The sequence below is a fragment of the Vipera berus genome (genome assembly GCF_964194415.1).
Source record: "Vipera berus genome assembly, chromosome: 2".
In the NCBI taxonomy this organism is placed as follows: domain Eukaryota; kingdom Metazoa; phylum Chordata; class Lepidosauria; order Squamata; family Viperidae; genus Vipera; species Vipera berus.
Genome location: NC_138203.1, coordinates 20636204 through 20653006, shown reverse-complemented (window position 1 = coordinate 20653006; position 16803 = coordinate 20636204). Strand labels below are relative to the sequence as shown.

Below are 16803 nucleotides of genomic sequence, written 5' to 3'. Positions count from 1 at the left end.
ACAAGAGTGAGAGCAATCCTGATTAGAAAACAGGCTAAACAATTAAGTGGGATATGCAAACATGTCAAGTTGCTTGTCACGAGTTCTGTTTACTTTGACAAGGGATTATGCTATTCATGGTTATTTCTATGTCACTTGATTTGATTCTAGGTTATTGAGCATGAACATCCAGTCAACAAAATCTCTTTTATTGCTCGGGATGTGACTGACAACCGAGCCTTTGGCTATGTCTGTGGAGGAGAAGGGCAGCACCAGTTCTTTGCCATCAAAACATCACAACAAGTAAGAGGATATTAATGCAAAGAGTAATGGCAAACAGCACAAGAATAACACAGGTTATTTTAGGCTGCTGCTATTGTGTAGCTCAGAAGAAGATTGAGATAGAAGCTATTGTCCCTTGCTACCCCCTGCTAATACAAGAAAGATAAATGTGACACCTCACCCAGCCAGAAAGGATTGTCCATCTCTGGTTTAAAGTAAATTCTATGATTCAGGTTCTCCATGAACATGCTACATTCATAAACACATTCTATTGGACAATCATTGCTAATGAAATTTCTGTTGGATTGATCTATTAATAATAATTTGTGATCCCATCTATTGCATTCAGAGTACACATGAGAAGCATATTGGACCAACACATGAAAACAAGAGCTGTGCTTCATTCTGGCTGAGAATTATGCCCAAGTTCCTTATTTCTTAGATGCCGAAGAAAGGTGATCCTAGAGAACTGCAGAGTTGATTAGTAGCTGGGATGCTACACAATTCCTCTTAGTTCTCCAGGCCTGGAGTAATCTTTTCTCCTAAGATAGTGCTTAGCACAATCATTTATATTTCTTGAAACTGTTTATCTGCCTTTTAAAGAACTTGTAATTCAAGCACTTGAATTACCTGCTATTTTAGAAAATGCATCTCACTTCATTCTTTTCTTAGGCTGAACCTCTGGTTGTAGATCTGAAGGATCTCTTCCAAGTAATCTATAACATGAAGAAAAAAGAAGAGGATGATAAGAGGAAGGTAATGCTGCTTCATGGTAGATTTCAGACTACTTTCTAATTGGATATAAAGCAGAAAAATGCTTCAGTTGATTCCCAAACGTTTGCTACATCTTGAACTTCTAACTAAATTATAGGGTTGTGTAGTATCTTCAAAGGGGCCCTTTGCTTTGATAAAAGTCTGAGCACACTGTTTGTGCATAAATACTGTGGTGCTTTGCTCTTAATTGGTGGCCTGGACATGGTGCTTCAGTTCACAGCAGTGGCAAGGGAGGGAAGTTGCTATGACTCTTCCAATGCTCTCATTGGCTGCACAGCCCAAAAGCGGCATCTCATTGATTCAGCAGCCTGCCATTTACACTTAGGAAAATTCCTTTTTTCCTTTTTCAAAGAATGTATGGCTGTTGCCCTGCTGGGCCAATATTGCTGCCAGTCTGGGGAGAAGGGTAATTTCAGAGGCTTTTTTGATTGAAGAGTCCCAGAGTGCCCCTTTGATCACATGACCATGGGGATGCTGCAACAGTCATAAATTTGAAAAATAGTCACAAGTCACTTTTTCAGTGCTGTTGTAACTTCAGTCAATAAATGAACTGTTGTAAGTCAAGGACTATCTATATCAGGGGTGTCAAACTGCCAGCCCATAGACCGGACGCATCACTAGGAAACTGCGCCCACCCCATTGCTGGCAATGGAGAAAAAGATCTGATACGTGATGTCGCGAGTTTGACATGTCTAATCTATAGGTAAAGGTAAAGGTTCCCCCGCACATGTGTGCTAGTCGTTTCCAACTCTAGGGGCTGGTGCTCATCTCCGTTTCAAAGCCGAAGAGCCAGCGCTTCTCCGAGGACGTCTCCGTGGTCATGTGGTCGGCATGACTAGATGCCAAAGGCGCACGGAACGCTGTTACCTTCCCACCGTAGTGGTCCCTATTTTTCTACTTGCATTTTTACGTGCTTTCGAACTGCTAGGTTGGCAGAAGCTGGGACGAGTAACAGGCGCTCACTCTGTTACGCGGCACTCGGGATTCAACCCGCCAAACTGCCGACCTTCTGATCGACAAGCTCAGCGTCCTAACCCACTGAGCCACCGCGTCCCTGTCGTCTAATCTATATAATCAACTTAATGCTATCGGGGGAATTCTGGGAGTTGAAGCCCACATGTTTTAGAGTTGCCAAGTTTGAGAAACATTTGTCTAAATAACTTTTCATGAATATTCTTGATGCAAGTTTTTTCTTCTATTTCAGAATGAAGAGGCCAGTAAAACTGAGGTAAGAAAAAAGTGTCTTATGGGGAAAGTTATTTATCAAGAGATCATAGCAATAGATTTCTTAAACCTGACTTAATTTTGTTTTCTTCCAGAATGGTAATGATGAAGCAACTACTGATCAAGTTGGCAAAATAAAGCTGGTATGTAGAACTTTCTAACATGAAGAGCAGGTTACATTTGACTTGGGAGGCCGGTGTGTGGTGTAGTTGGTTCACATAGTGTGGTGGGATGGAGGGTTTGTTGTCACTGTGTGTTGGGGGGAGAGAGCACGGGGGGAGGCTCAGCTAATCTCAATGTACACATGTTGTACTTTGACAATAAAAAGGTTTTATTTATTTATTATTAATAAGCTCTTGAGTGGTGGTTAAACCAAAATGGGTTGCATTATTGCCGCAAACGTGACTGAACTGATATAGCTAGTTTGTCTCATAGCTTAATGCAACAACAGCTTGTTTTTTCCCCAGCATTCCTATGTCTGCTGTTGTTTGGATTTGAATGACTTGTACATTGAAGTGTGGAATCCTAACTCTTACAAACTTTGTATTTAAAGGGTGTTGACCAGATGGATCTATTTGGAGACATGTCTACTCCTCCAGACCTCAACAGTCCCACAGTGAGTAGAAATCAATTACTGCCTCCAAAATCAGGAAAAATTTGAAAGTCCTCTTGAACGTTCTCCCATCATTCCTGGATGATGAAGTGATTCTATATAGACAGTCCTCTCTTCAAAGGATCTTTCTGGAGGGACCTGGAACAAACTGCAGATTGTACTATTAATCAATGCCAGAGGCTGGTTATCGCTTTGTAAAAGGATGGATACAGATATCTAAGGAAGAATACCTAGCATAAATGGGCCAAACTGAGTTTCCATAAAGTATCTTTGCAAAGCTTTGGCTAACTTGATGAACAATGGTAACTTTAGTGATATGTATAGAAACACATTGCAGTCCAGAAGGATATAATAAATGAGTATAAACAAAGAAGCTTGAAGGAAGAGATATGGAAAAAATTAGCAGAGTTTTTTTTGAAGAAACTAGCTTAATGCACTTGGTGTGATAATTAGCTAGATTTGGAAAGCTCTTGATCAAACACTGCTATGAGCAAGTCATCATGAGACTGGCATCCAACAATGTATATTCAGGGCTGTTTCAGTAAAAACCTGTATAGCATCCTCCTCCTACCACTGTGTCATAATCAGGTATAGATAATCATGGTCTCCAGTAGAAATGTTTTCACAGTGCATGAAGCCAATCCAGTTGATGAATGTGAAAATGCACTCAGCAATCTAAACTCATGTCTCCTTGTTATAAACTGTGGCTGTTTTGTGGTTCAGGCTACAGTCTGTATTTGGAAGAGTCATCGTTTCTTGTTAGAATGAAGGAGAATTTAAAGCCTAGCTAATTGTTATTTTGATTCTAGTTCATGGTAACTATAAATGGTGCCTACTCTGACATTTAATCAATGCTTAAGTCATAGAAAAAGCAAAAACTGTTGGTTAAAGAACTACCAAAATGGTTGATATCATGACTGTTTTTATATATTTATGATTTTAATGAAATGTTGTGTGCAGTCCAAAGACACTTTTTGCAAGATGGATGGCTATATAAATGTGATCAATCCATAAATAAAACAGAAGAATAGATGCTTATGTATGCATGTTCCCATCCTGATTGGTTTGATGTATGTATTATCCATTATAAATCCCAACTCAGATTGAACATCTGGCTGAATAACTTCACAGTGGGGTGATAGTTAAAAAGAAAACGAAGAGCAGCAAAATGCCTTTCTGACATAACATGCACATTTTCAAAAAAAAATCCATTTCAAATCTGCTTGCTTATCATTTTTTTAATCAAGAGCTCATGAGACTACTTGCACATGCTAATCTGTCTTCTTTCCCAAACCTAATAGGAGGAGGAGGAAAAAGAGATCCTGTTAGTGGATTTAAACTCTGAGATTGAGGCTCCTCCAACTTCTCTCAAAGGGGAGGACCTTTTCTTGAACGACATCACGCCTTCCCTGCCATTGCCAAAGCTACAACCACCTTTCTTGCCTGAAAACGCTTTTTCTGCAAACCTCAGCTTCTTTCCTACCCCCAGTCCTGACCCTTTCCGTGACGATCCTTTCACGCAAGCTGACCAATTGGCACCCCCTTCCCTTGATTCTTCTTTAAAATCTTCCGGTCAGAAGATGGAGAACAGTGGTGTGAACGGGGACATAGACTACTTTGGGAAAGAGTTTGATCAGATTTCCAACCGGACTAGCAAGCAGGAAATGTCAGCCAGCCAATGGCTGCTCGAACGTAAATCAGCACATTTAGCGGTGAAGACAACTGACGGGGTCCCGGAGAGAGAACAGAATGGTTTCGTGGCCAAATCCCCCTTGAGTGTCTTTGCAGAAAGCTCTCCCAAAGGAACGCCTGTGCAGAATGGGTTACAGCTAGACTCTGATAGCAGCCACCAGACAATGCCACAAGATTCCATCACGATTAGCCCACCTCCACAAAGTACAAAGCCAGGAAGAGGAAGAAGGACTGTTCAGGTGAACGTTGGGGCATGTGCAAAATGGTAACATGCATGTTTTCTACTTGGATTAGGTGAAGGAAATTCTCTGCCTTTCTTCCTGAAAGCTTTGCTGGCAAAAAAAAAAGCTGATTGCCTTCACTCTATAAATGCTGCAACCACTATGAACTTAACATTTTCTCTGTAGAGTCATTCTTTTCTAACTTTGCTTTCTTTCTCCTAATGCTGCCATATATTTATATCTTGGGGTAAGTAAGACACTTGAACTAGTAATGCATGCATTAAGCATATTGCTTTGGAAGAAGCACAGTGTTTTCTTTCTTTAGTTCAGGTAGCCGGATCTGGTATGGGAGATTCAACCTTGTATAGTAGACCCCAAAGGTCTGGAAGTGAGGTCAAGGAAATACCTAAAAAAACCTTGGTTTTCTCATATAAACTGAAACCAGGACAGGGTAACCCTCCTGAATTAAGAAGGATGGATTCCAGCCATCCAGTGCTAAGGAGACCCACCTCAACAATAAGCTTGGATTGAAAGATTTTTGAATGTAGTATTTTCATTTTTTTTTTCATAGAAGGCCGGTATGGGGAGGGCAGGTGATTAAAATTAGGAGTATGCATGATAATTGGTTGAATACCATCAATTCAGGCTGCTTTAGACTGATTTGTGCCGCTCTGTGAGGCAAAAGCAGCACATGCAGACACAGGCATATGGATCAGAGATGCAAGGAGCACAAGTGAGGCTCTACAAAACGTTTCAATCTGCAAAATCGAAACTGTTTTGCCTCATGCCTGATTTTTCTCTGCCCAATGAAAGCAGGGCTAAGAGACAATAACACCAAAATTGAAACAAAAACCTGTTTGCAAGCAATTTTAAACATTGTTAGTTCATGTGAATCTACAGTAAACTAAAATAGGAAAGAGGAGATGCAGAATGACCTTCCCTGAATCTGGATACTTGCTTATACCCTCTGCATGTGCCTATCTGAAATTAAGTATAATTGATCTTTGAGGAAGGCACAGCTCTGTGTGCAAACCTATTCATACTTTATTTATTTAGAAACATATGTTGATTGATTGGCTGATTGGCAGACTGAAGTTAGTTCGTTTTTCCATTCTAATGAATGAGAGGCACTGATTATGCTTTGGAATTTGGACTTAGAGCCAGATCACTCAGCCAAACCTAATACAGCATTCAGGGTTTAACAGGGTTTACTCCCAGTTAAAAGTCTATCTTAAAAATGTAAATTTTAGCATTAACTACTAAGTGATGAAAAGGCTTGTCCATTGTACTAGACTCTTATCAGTTAAAATAAAGCTGAAATCATGCTGGAGCAAAACATTCTATGCTACAACAAAACATTGCAACATACAGCCAGCTGAGATACAAAGTTCCATATTTTATCTCCCAGGAAAAAATCTTATTGGTCAAGTCTGTCACCCTTAGGCTTCTGTTAGATGGTGGACTTGGACAACTGATGAGCTGACTTAAGTTGGCCAAAGGTGCTGCTGAGGTTTATTTCCAGTAGAAGAAAATGTATGAATATGTAGCTCTGGTTTGAACTGTGGACTTCTTGATGGTCTCTGAGCTTGGTTGTTTGCATGTAGACATTTCATTACCCAATTAGGTAACGTCATCAGTGTGAGTAAATATAAGGTTTGCTATCTGTTTATCTTCCTCTGCCAATTTTGGTGGGAGATTAGTTTCCTCCTTGGTGGTTCCTTGATTAGAGTATTTTCTGCTTAATGGTATGTCTGGTGTTGATCCCTGCTTATCTGAGTGTTAGCTGCTGGAAGAAAATGTGTTCTAGGTTTTTTGTTTCCTTCTTGGATTTTTTTTATTCTTTGTTTTGAACTGTATGCAGTTTATCTCCTTTTGTCTACTGATGATTGATTTGTCTGAATACCAAGCCAAGAATTCCCTAGTATTTTTCAACTGGCCTTAATCTAAAGCATGGGTGTCCAACCTTATGGCTTGCCTGGATCACACTGAATGAAGAATTGTTTTGGGCCACATATAAAGTGTATAATATAGTTAATGTATATAAATCACATAATAATGTTAAAAGTTTGTGATCTTGTGGGGCTGTATTATTAGCTGTTCATGGATTAGACATGCCTGATCATAAGTGTAACAGTTTGCTAGTTGAGACTGTGCTTGAGACTGTCTACCTGTTCTGAAATTAAGGAATTTTTTCAATAAGAGGTTTATTACTTTATCAAACATGGATAACATCTTTCCTATAAGACAGGGGTAGGCAACCTCGGCTCTTTTATGACTCATAAAGAGCCGAGGTTGCCTACCCCTGCTATAAGAGCTGACCCACCAATTTTTCCCTGCAATTTTCCCTGAGAGGTAGGTTGGGCTTAGATTGATTTGGCCAATGAGTTTCTATGGTTGATTGGATCATAGTTTCACTTAGTTTCCCAAATCCTAGTCCCAACGTTTTGCTTACTATCTTACACTGATTAATTATCATTTTATTGCAACGTGGTTTGACTGTTCTGGCACTGGATGTGCAGTAGCATTAATGCTACCATTTAACTAATTCTAATCTTGTTCACTTCTTCAGGAATATATTTAAAATATGCTTCTGAGTTTATATACAAACGTAATTACATTCTCTAGATGTTACTCTTTTGGGGCTGTTTGTTCAGCTTGTGTGCTGCCCAGTGCTTCTGCATTAGAGAGACTGCTTGTCAAAATGACACAAAATTGTACTTTGCAATATAATGCTCTTGGCAGTTGATGTTACCTCATCATTTACAGGAAATTGCACATGAAAGCTCTGCAGGCCACAACTGTAAACATTGCAAAGTCTTCTTTTGTTATTTTTTTCAGATATTTAGAAAAGATTTTACCCTATCAAAGGGAATAGGCTTGTATTATATATCTATATCTATATATCTGATGTTTCTGAAGCATGCCACCCTATTTAATATGAATTGAAATCATTTGTCTGGGAGCTGATCACTCACATCTTACATTTCTAGTTTGGTTTTGCTGCTGGGATGTCGCAATGTTGCTGAGCAGATTGGGGTGCTGGTAGCATAACACAGGACTAAAGACACTTAACTTCAAATAACGTAAGACTTTCTGTGCAAAAAGCAGCCTTTCCAATGAAGGCTTCCTTTGGTTTCTTTCTAGAATGCAGCCAGTGACTTGTTTGGTCCTGATGTTTTTGCTCCTGGATATTCTGCAACAAGCACTCTCAGTACTGCAGGACAGCCTTCTGGTGTACAGACCAACCCACTAGACCTCTTCAAAACCAGTCCTCCTACAGCAGCTCCCCTACCTGGACTAGGTTGGTAAAGATTGTGAGACGTGAACCTAGCTACATATTACCTGACTATATTGAATGAATTGTGCACATATACTTAGTTTACGGTCCATAAAAAGGGGGTTTGCAGGGTAAGCAATGGATTGGTTAATCGTGAGAAAGTATGAGAGTGAAGGTTCATTCTCCAAGCTTGTGGGCTGGTTTCTGAGCATTTCGTTACCAGGCTAGGTAACATCTTCAGTGGAGTTTAAGGGGAGAGAGAAAGTGAGAAAGTATGTCAAGCAAATCTCAAAGGTGCTTTTTCAAAAGGCAACTTGCCTGCTTTTTTCCCTGAGGAAGAAGACAATGTTTTGCTTCTCATCCAAGAAGCTTCATCGGTTCTGGCAGGAAGGTGGGGGCAATGGAAGGATTAGTTCTGAGAGGATGTGGGGGGGGGGAAAACTGGTTGGAAGGATCATATTTCTTGCAGTCATCTGGTTGTTAGCAGCTGGATGACTGAGAATCTCCACATTATGTCAAGCAAATCAGTCCTTATGATCGCTTTTGGAAAGGCCTCTGGTAGTGGAGGACACCATTGGATACAACCCTGCAAGAACTAGACCAGAGGTAGGCAACGCAACCTTGGCTTTTTTATGACTCGTGGACTTCAACTGCCAGAATTCCTGAGCCAGCCATGCTTGGGGGGGGGGGGAAGGGAGAGGTTTCCAAGCTGAGCCATGCTGGCTCAGGAATTCTGGGAGCTGAAGTCCACGAGTGACCGGCCATGTTGCTATGGCTGGTCTTTTCTCTGCCAGTTTGGAGGGAATGCAGGCACTAACTGGAGGGTTGCAGCTCCCCCACATTTCTGCAAAAGCCTCTTCTTGCTGGTTGCCCCTCCAGGGCAACTCTTCAGCCCTTTTAGGACCCCCCAGCGATGCGAAACTGGACATGGAAGATGAGAGCCATCCTCCAGACATCCATAATGGCAGCATTGGCAAACCGGAAGCCTCTATTCTATTAACTGTTTTTAATTCATTGAGTTTTTTTGTCCTAGCTCTACATACATTGAGAAGTTCAGGTCCTTGACTCCCTAACAATTATATACTGTACTTCCAGGTTAGAGCTTGGGAAAAGTAGTGCTGATTTGTGAGGCTACAGTCCCAAATTTAATAAAGTGACTTTGAAAGTATTCGAAGTAAAATGAGAGAGAATACAATCTGAAAGTAAAATGATACAGCATATTCATACGTGGAATTTTTCAGAATTTTTAAGTCCACACAGCAAAGTCACCAGATTTTTACAAAACAATTTACTGCAGGTTAATAATTCCAGCAAACTCTGCTGAGAAAGCCTTCTTGCAAATAGATGGGATAAAAACTGAAGGAAATCTAATAGAGATACATACTGTAGGGAAGAATATAGTCAACATTTATGAAATCATATTGATAATGCTTTTTGAGTTGTCCAGTGATGAGTTTATTTAAATTAGTCATTTTATTCTTCCCCAGGTGGTCTGTCTACATCAGCATCCCCATCACCAGCATGGGGTCCCCAGTCTACGGCTTTCAGTCAGCCACCCCTAGTGTTTCCTGGAACTGCTCTGAATGCTCAGCCAGTGAAATTTACACCATCCCTTGGTTTTGGTGCTCCTCAACAAGCATCTGGTTGGAGCCAGCCAGCATCTTTGGCAACTCCAGGCCAGACTCCAGCTCCTGATCTCTGGAGTCAATCTGTGTGTGTTTCTCCATCCAATGCATGGGCACAGCCTCCTACTGGTGGGAACCCTTTCCATATCAACATGTTTCCACCTTCTCTGGCATCTCACCCTCCATCTATGCTGTCCTCCATGTCATCTACTAGCCCTCCTCCTCAGTTGCCTCCTAGAACTGCACCACAGAAGGAGTGCAGTGTAAAAAAAGAAAGTGATGCCTTTACTGCTTTGGATCCTCTGGGTGATAAAGAGATAAAAGATGTCAAGGAGATGTTCAAAGACTTCCAACTGACAAAACCACCTGCTGTGCCCGCAAGGAGAGCAGAGCAGCAACCACCAGGTAACACAATAGAGGTTCCTCAAGATGTGGCTGACCACGATAACCTGGAAGCTATCTGGCTGTTGTAATCATCTGGTCTCATTGAATAACCTTCTAATTCCATGTCAAACCTCTTCTTGACCATAGATTTATTGAATGGCCTTGAATAAGCCTTTTATATTAGCTAAGTGACTGATGCAAAATGTATGGTATGTGGTAGCATATGATACATTTGACTTTACTTTTCAATTCAAGTATGTCTGGGGTAGTCAGTACCTAGATAGAGAGCCCTTGAACTCTGTACCAGTATTCCCAATCTACGCAGACAGGTAGAATTCAATACTCAGAATTCCCCAGTCACTACTTGTAATTCTGAGAGTTGTTGGCCAACAGGTGAGGAAGGGTGTTATATATGCTGTCTTGGGTTGGCAACAAATGTGATACAACAATAATCAAATAGATTTGAGCTTTGAATTTGACACGGAGATTTGTTAAAGTAAGAAAGAGGCATTGCTGCATTCCTGAGGCAGCAGAAGTCTCTCTTCTTCATCCACAAAACCACCTTCCTTTCTTTAAGGCTACTTCTAGAATTCCTGGCTTGCTAAAGAAAGTCACATTCTTAATATGTCTGGGACTTTTGTCCTTGGCTGTTTATGAAACTGCGTGGTTATAAAAGTGCAACTTTGGCTGCTAAAGTGCTTTCATCTGTCTGAAAAAAGGCACTGAAGATTTTTCAGAAACAAAAGTAGCAGTAAGTGGTGTTTAGGGAGGAGAGGGACTAGGAAAGTCAATCGGGAATTTTCTCAAAAGCTTATAATAATAAGCCAGTTCAGGGAAGTCAAAATGAAAGCTGCAGAGTAATTTTAATAGGCTGTGAAAATAACCTTGGGAGACAGGAAGAAGAGACATAGCCAGGGCAATGGTCAGAAAAGTGATATCCCAGCCCATAAAAAGAATGGGAGTGGAGAAAGCATGCCAGAAGAGACCATCCCTGGTTCTCTAAGTAAAGACAAGGGAGGGGAGAAGTTCTAACCTTACAATAAAGATAGTGTTGACACTCATTATTTTGGTTTCATGTCTGCACTAACTTGAAAGTTGACACTACTCACAATAAAAGAAAACAACTAGGTCCCTGAATCCAATGCTGATTTGTGTTGGTTGCATGGAATCTGGTGATCATGTATGTACAGTATGTGGTGTTGGTTGCTTAGTTAGCCTTGACATGAAGTTTGCAGAAAGACATTATGTATTGTTCTAATGGAGGTATCCTCAATTTGGGTGCTGCTTCCTGTGAAGTTCATGTTTGATGCCAAACATGTACTTCTTTGCTATAGAACAAACTTCTTGGTGAACTTTTTATAATGTAATTAGGATATTTTAAAAAAGTGTTCCTTTCTTCAAAACAGGGCCTCCAAAGCCAGTTCTGAGACAAAATGCTGCGCTGCTTATTTCCAAGCCTGCTGAAGACCGCTTTGAAAATCCTTTCAAGATAGATCGTTTTGCTGCTCCCTCCCAAGGTTTAGTAAGTATCTGGAGTCCATTTTACATGAAGTGACTGATAACATTAACTTAACTGTGGGCTAAGAAAAAAACAATAGGTGAACATAGAAACTTTGTGCTCAAATAAATAGACTGTATTATAGCTTAACTCAGTGGTCCAGTTCACACAAATATTAAGACAATAGCTGGATTGCCATAAAATGTTAAACCACAAAATCCATGTTAGCCTGGTTTAGAATGTTGTGTGAAAAGACAAACAAAAATTTTACATATAGTTATGATCCAGTGTTTTCTCTCAAGCTGAAAGCAAGTGGGCTCCTATAAGCTATTAAATTGAATAACAAAGCTGTGGCTTCTAATTGTGAGGAGCAGGAATGGGGAGTTCCCAGTAAAGTAGAAAAACTTTTATCTGGATGTTCTTCTTAGTACTTTAAAAAAAAGGTTCTCAATCACAGTGGAGACACTTTATGGAGAGAGGATCTCCTTTCAATGGCCTAAGAGACTTTAAGGTTAATCAAATTTGGTCCAGCACATTTTTGAAGCCAGATTTAGTTACTTAATAAAACATAACATTTCTCTGTGTCAGCTAGTCTTGTAGGAGAAACTCTGTAGCTGATTGATGGATGGAAAAAAATAGAACTCATACTTACAGTTAATATCTAATAGGCTGATAATACTGGAAAATGCTACGGATACTTTTAATGAGACATCTAAATATCTATGGGTTAGGAAAGACCTCTTGGTTGTTGTTTTTCCCCCTAAAATGATAGTTTTAGATACATGTACTGTATAATTCTCAAACTACCTTTGATCCACAGCTGGGCTGTATTCAACTGGGCTAGATGTGGGTAGACTATAGAGACTGCCTTGATGCTGAACTATATGACCCATTAAAAGTTTTGGGCCTGAAGAAACCAAGTATTGTGGCAAATATTTTGAAATCCTCCATGGCTTGCAGTTTTTCAAAATGTTGAAATGCCTAAACTGGACTTTCATCTTTGTAAGAAATCTACATCTAGATTTTGTAAAATGTAATTATTATGCTTAATTTTCCCCTGAGAAATACATGCTTATAACATTAGCTGCTAGAACAGTAGTGTTTAGTTTTGCTTCTGTATGTCGAAAAATTCTAAAAATATAGTAGTGCTCGTGTACCTTTGTCTTGGAAAAAAGTTTGCAAAATATATTCAAATCATGATGAAAGTTTTCTTTTTCCTTTTCTCCAGATTACAGCTCAACAACAGCAATTGTCTTCTGCTCCTTGCAATGATCCTTTCGGAAATCCATTTGCATAAATTAGGTTGGTAAGTGATACTTAATGTAGTTATTATTCGCATATGATTAGAACATGACAGAAAAGAAGTAAACATATACACATAATCCACATAACTATACAAAACATTTATGGAGATATGGCAGTAGCCTCATGACGGGATGTCCAGTTCATCTATCCAGGTGCTTGCCTCTGGCATTGCTTCATGCAGCTATTCTAGGAAACCAGAGAATGTATGTCATGGGCAATCTTGCACAATATGGTTAATTGTTTGCATGTCAGCACCACAATTGCTACAAGGGCAATCTTTCCATTCCCACTAATACATGGCAGATGCATTTCTTCCAGTATCATACCTAATTTTGTTCAATTTCATCCAGACAGAGGGAGGCAGGTCAAAACTAGGTGGCTCAATTGAGGGATTACTAATAGGTCACAAGAAGGTACCTTCTTGGACCATTCCTCTCTCCTGGTAGATGTTAAATGTTTTGCATGCTGGTCAAAGGGATTTCAATCTTGTGATGGACTGTGCATTGTCACGATGAACAGGATGGCCTTGTTCAGCATCCTTGACCACACAGCTAGATGAGAGCTTGTCTTCTAACATGGTATGATATTGCTAAGTACCAGTAACCAGCGCACAGGAGTGGGATGCAATGACCTATAAAGCCCTACATGGCATGGGTCCGGAGTACCTAAGGGAGCACCTGCGGCCGGCATCAACTTCCCTCCGTCCAGTGCGCTCCCACAGAGAGGGCCTCCTCAGGGTGCCACCGGTCAGAGAATGTCGACTGGTGACCCCCAGGGGGAGGATGTTCTCTGTGGGCGCGCCAGACCTTTGGAACCATTTACCGGTTAAGCTCCGGATGGCTCCCGACCTTCGCTCCTTCCGACGTGATCTAAAAACCTATTTATTCGAACAAGCCGGCCTGGTCTGATGGGTTTGGGATTTTAATTATTGATTTTAACTAATTTATTGTATCGGGCACAATTGTTTAATTGGTTTTAATTTTTGTATTTTGCACTTTTGGTATTTATTGCCCTGTACACCGCCCTGAGTCCTTTGGGAGAAGGGCGGTATATAAATCAAATAAATCAAATAAATAAATAAATAAATAAATAAATGTGCTAGAGATGATATGTGTTGTCTGGCAGAGTTGGACATAAACCATTTGGTCATGGGCCCTGTTAAGCCACATGCTGGCACAATATGCAGTGTGGAATCAACCAAAGCCAGGGTTGTCATTCATAGGGTGTTATCAACAGCACCCCAAGGCATCCCAGCTTTAATGTACTTAATGTATTTTATTAACATATTTAATTTAAATTGATGCATTTAATTTACCTAATGTAGTGGTAATCCTATTTAACTTGGCTTTTGAAAAAACCTATCTGAACTCAACAGTCGCAACATTTTAAGGCCTGATATACCAACAAGGGCTTTTGCCTGATGGCAGGAAGGGCCTTTTTAAATTGAAACAATTAAAAATAACTAAAATCTTGTGCGGTCTTGTAAGAATATAGTTCTCTTACATAAGATTTCTAAATTTCAGTGTTCTCATTTGAAAATTTATGAGATCTTTTTTGTGAGATTTGCCAATTTCACATGACTTCTATATCTTATTTAATTATAGATGTTGCAAGTGTTATTTTGGGATACAGTTCTGATATCCAGACATTCATAGGCATTCTATTGTCAACCCTGTTCTAAAGTACTCCACAGTTAAAAGAAAAGAAAAAATACTTGTATATACATCCAGGTAATCACCTTTTTAATGAAATTTCTTTCCCACAGCCCACCAAATGTGAAAAGAAAACAGGTGTTATGGAATGCAGCTGTGAGATGCCCACAGCCAGTCTTTCATTTCTCTCCACCACAAGTGGGAGTTATTGGCAAAACTATAACTGGATTGTTGGATCAAACAGATACAAGGAACAACTGGACACTGAGCTTGCTGTCTTCAGTCTGCATCACCTGCCTCATTCTTCAACTTTTGGATTCATTCAAGTTAAGATCTTGGAACTCCTTAAGCCAAGGAAACAATTAGCTTGAGACCAAACTGGAACCGGTGGTTATTTTCAGCCCGTGTGGATGGAAGAAAACACTCTTTGGTGTCTCTTAGGCCCTCACTTTCCGTTTTCATCAATGCTTAGAAGCACTAAAAGTGAAAAATGAAAGAAAAATTAATGGTTCTTTATGGCGAAAGACACACAGTTTTGTACTCACTTATGCACAAGGGAAGTCCATGATGGCAGCAGCATTGAATTGCCAAGAACATAAAATAGTCAAGTGTATTGTAGAGTTTTCCTACCAATATTATTACAATTTTTTAAAAAAACCCTTCTAGCACTCTATTTACTGTCCACCCAAATGTCAAGGTGAAAGAATATTTAAATTATGAAATGGGCAAATACTGTGTTACTCCTAACTGGTGAGTTCTAAAAATGCAATTGCTAGCTCTAAAGTATGCAAATCAAAACATCTTTGATAGCATCTTGTCCAAAATAACAAATTTCCTAGAATATATTTTGTTATGGATTAGTCTCTGGCAAGATTCTCGATTTTGGAATCAGTGCTGGAAAAAAGGTAGATACAAAAATGGATAAGTGGGGTTTAAGATAAGTTATTAAACTGGAAAGCAATTGTACTTCGAACAACTAGTCTGAGCAAAATGTTATTCATGTCTATTAATTATGACATGACTAGAGGCTGATGATTCACTCTTTAAATGTATTAATAAGTTTGGCAAAGCTATTGTTAACAGCCAGATGTCTCTCCAGTACAGCAGTTACCAATATAAACTTGAAACAGTATCCATGTTTAAATGTTTAGGTGAACACAACATGGTGATCTACTTCCTAATAAAAATACCAAGTCTCCAGTGATCCGTTCAGCTCTGTATAATACTCTATTGCACATTCCTGTAATACAAAGCTCTCCATATATGTGTTTGTCTCAGACTGAAAATACAGAAACTTCTTCTGGACTGTGTTACAATGTACAAAGTACTCTGGTGTTCTGGCAATTAATTGTAACTTCATTTCAATTTGGCACTCAGAGGAAATGTTTGATGATTAAATATTTTCTTTACTTGTGTATGGAAGAACGCCTGATGGACTAATTTCAGTTTAGTGATTAGATGGACTCATATTAAGTAGAACAATTTAATGAAACCAGGATTTTTAATTTCTCTAAAATATAAGCAGTAACTGAATGCCAGTGGATGGTGCTATTGATCCAGTGGGTTGGTATGTAACTTGAGATTTTGTATTATGATTATGAATTAACAATACAAAATAACCAAACAGTTGAAAATGAGGGTATCCCTGTTGAGTGCTTATAGCTGTTGATTCTGTTCTTTTACCAACTAAGCATCTAAGTAGGTGCACCTGCAGCAGCAGAGATGAAGGCAGTGGTGGGATTCAGCCAGTTCGCACCATTTTGGCAGAACCAGTAGCTAATTTTTTGTTGCCCAAGCCCAGAATAGACTTCCGAAAGTGGCATCCACACAGAGAACCGGTTGTTCACATATTTTAATCCCGTCAGTCAATGGAGGGTTTGGTTAACTCAGAGTTTTCCCAGCAAGAGATCCAGTTCAAGACACCACATAGTGAGAACCGGTTGTTCACATATTTTAATCCCGTCAGTCAATGGAGGGTTTGGTTAACTCAGAGTTTTCCCAGCAAGAGATCCAGTTCAAGACACCACATAGTCCTGAGCTGGATAGGAGAAGGAAGAGGTTGGCAAGATTGATGTCAGGCCCAAGTCCAAAAATGAGACAGAGATCCAAACAAGTCCAATCCTTTATTTGGAATTATATGGAATATCCATACAGATATGTATGGGGGAAAGATAAGGCTTTTGGAATGGCTGTTGGTGGATTATATTGAACTGGCTGCTATGGAATATAAGGGTTCAATAATGCTAGTTCCGGTATAGGCACAAAGCCAGCTGGGTG

At 39.8% G+C, this 16803-nt stretch overlaps 1 protein-coding gene across 3 annotated transcripts in view; it reads left to right on the top strand.

The window, feature by feature from the left end:
* Nucleotides 1-16023, top strand: part of DAB2 (DAB adaptor protein 2) — a 44415-nt gene extending 28392 nt beyond the window's left edge. Inside the window, exons 5-15 of one of the 3 annotated variants that reach the window (XM_081318710.1) lie at nucleotides 151-282; nucleotides 934-1017; nucleotides 2240-2263; nucleotides 2355-2402; nucleotides 2813-2875; nucleotides 4174-4803; nucleotides 7930-8086; nucleotides 9550-10092; nucleotides 11478-11593; nucleotides 12798-12871; nucleotides 14640-16023. In XM_081318710.1, coding sequence (XP_081174836.1) covers nucleotides 151-282; nucleotides 934-1017; nucleotides 2240-2263; nucleotides 2355-2402; nucleotides 2813-2875; nucleotides 4174-4803; nucleotides 7930-8086; nucleotides 9550-10092; nucleotides 11478-11593; nucleotides 12798-12866 — 1866 coding nt within the window. In that variant the 3' untranslated portion in view covers nucleotides 12867-12871; nucleotides 14640-16023. Of the gene's footprint in view, nucleotides 1-150; nucleotides 283-933; nucleotides 1018-2239; nucleotides 2264-2354; nucleotides 2403-2812; nucleotides 2876-4173; nucleotides 4804-7929; nucleotides 8087-9549; nucleotides 10093-11477; nucleotides 11594-12797; nucleotides 12876-14639 lie in introns of all 3 variants that reach the window. The other 2 variants (XM_081318709.1, XM_081318711.1) reach the window with 2 other exon arrangements.
* Nucleotides 16024-16803: the final 780 nt, after the last annotated feature.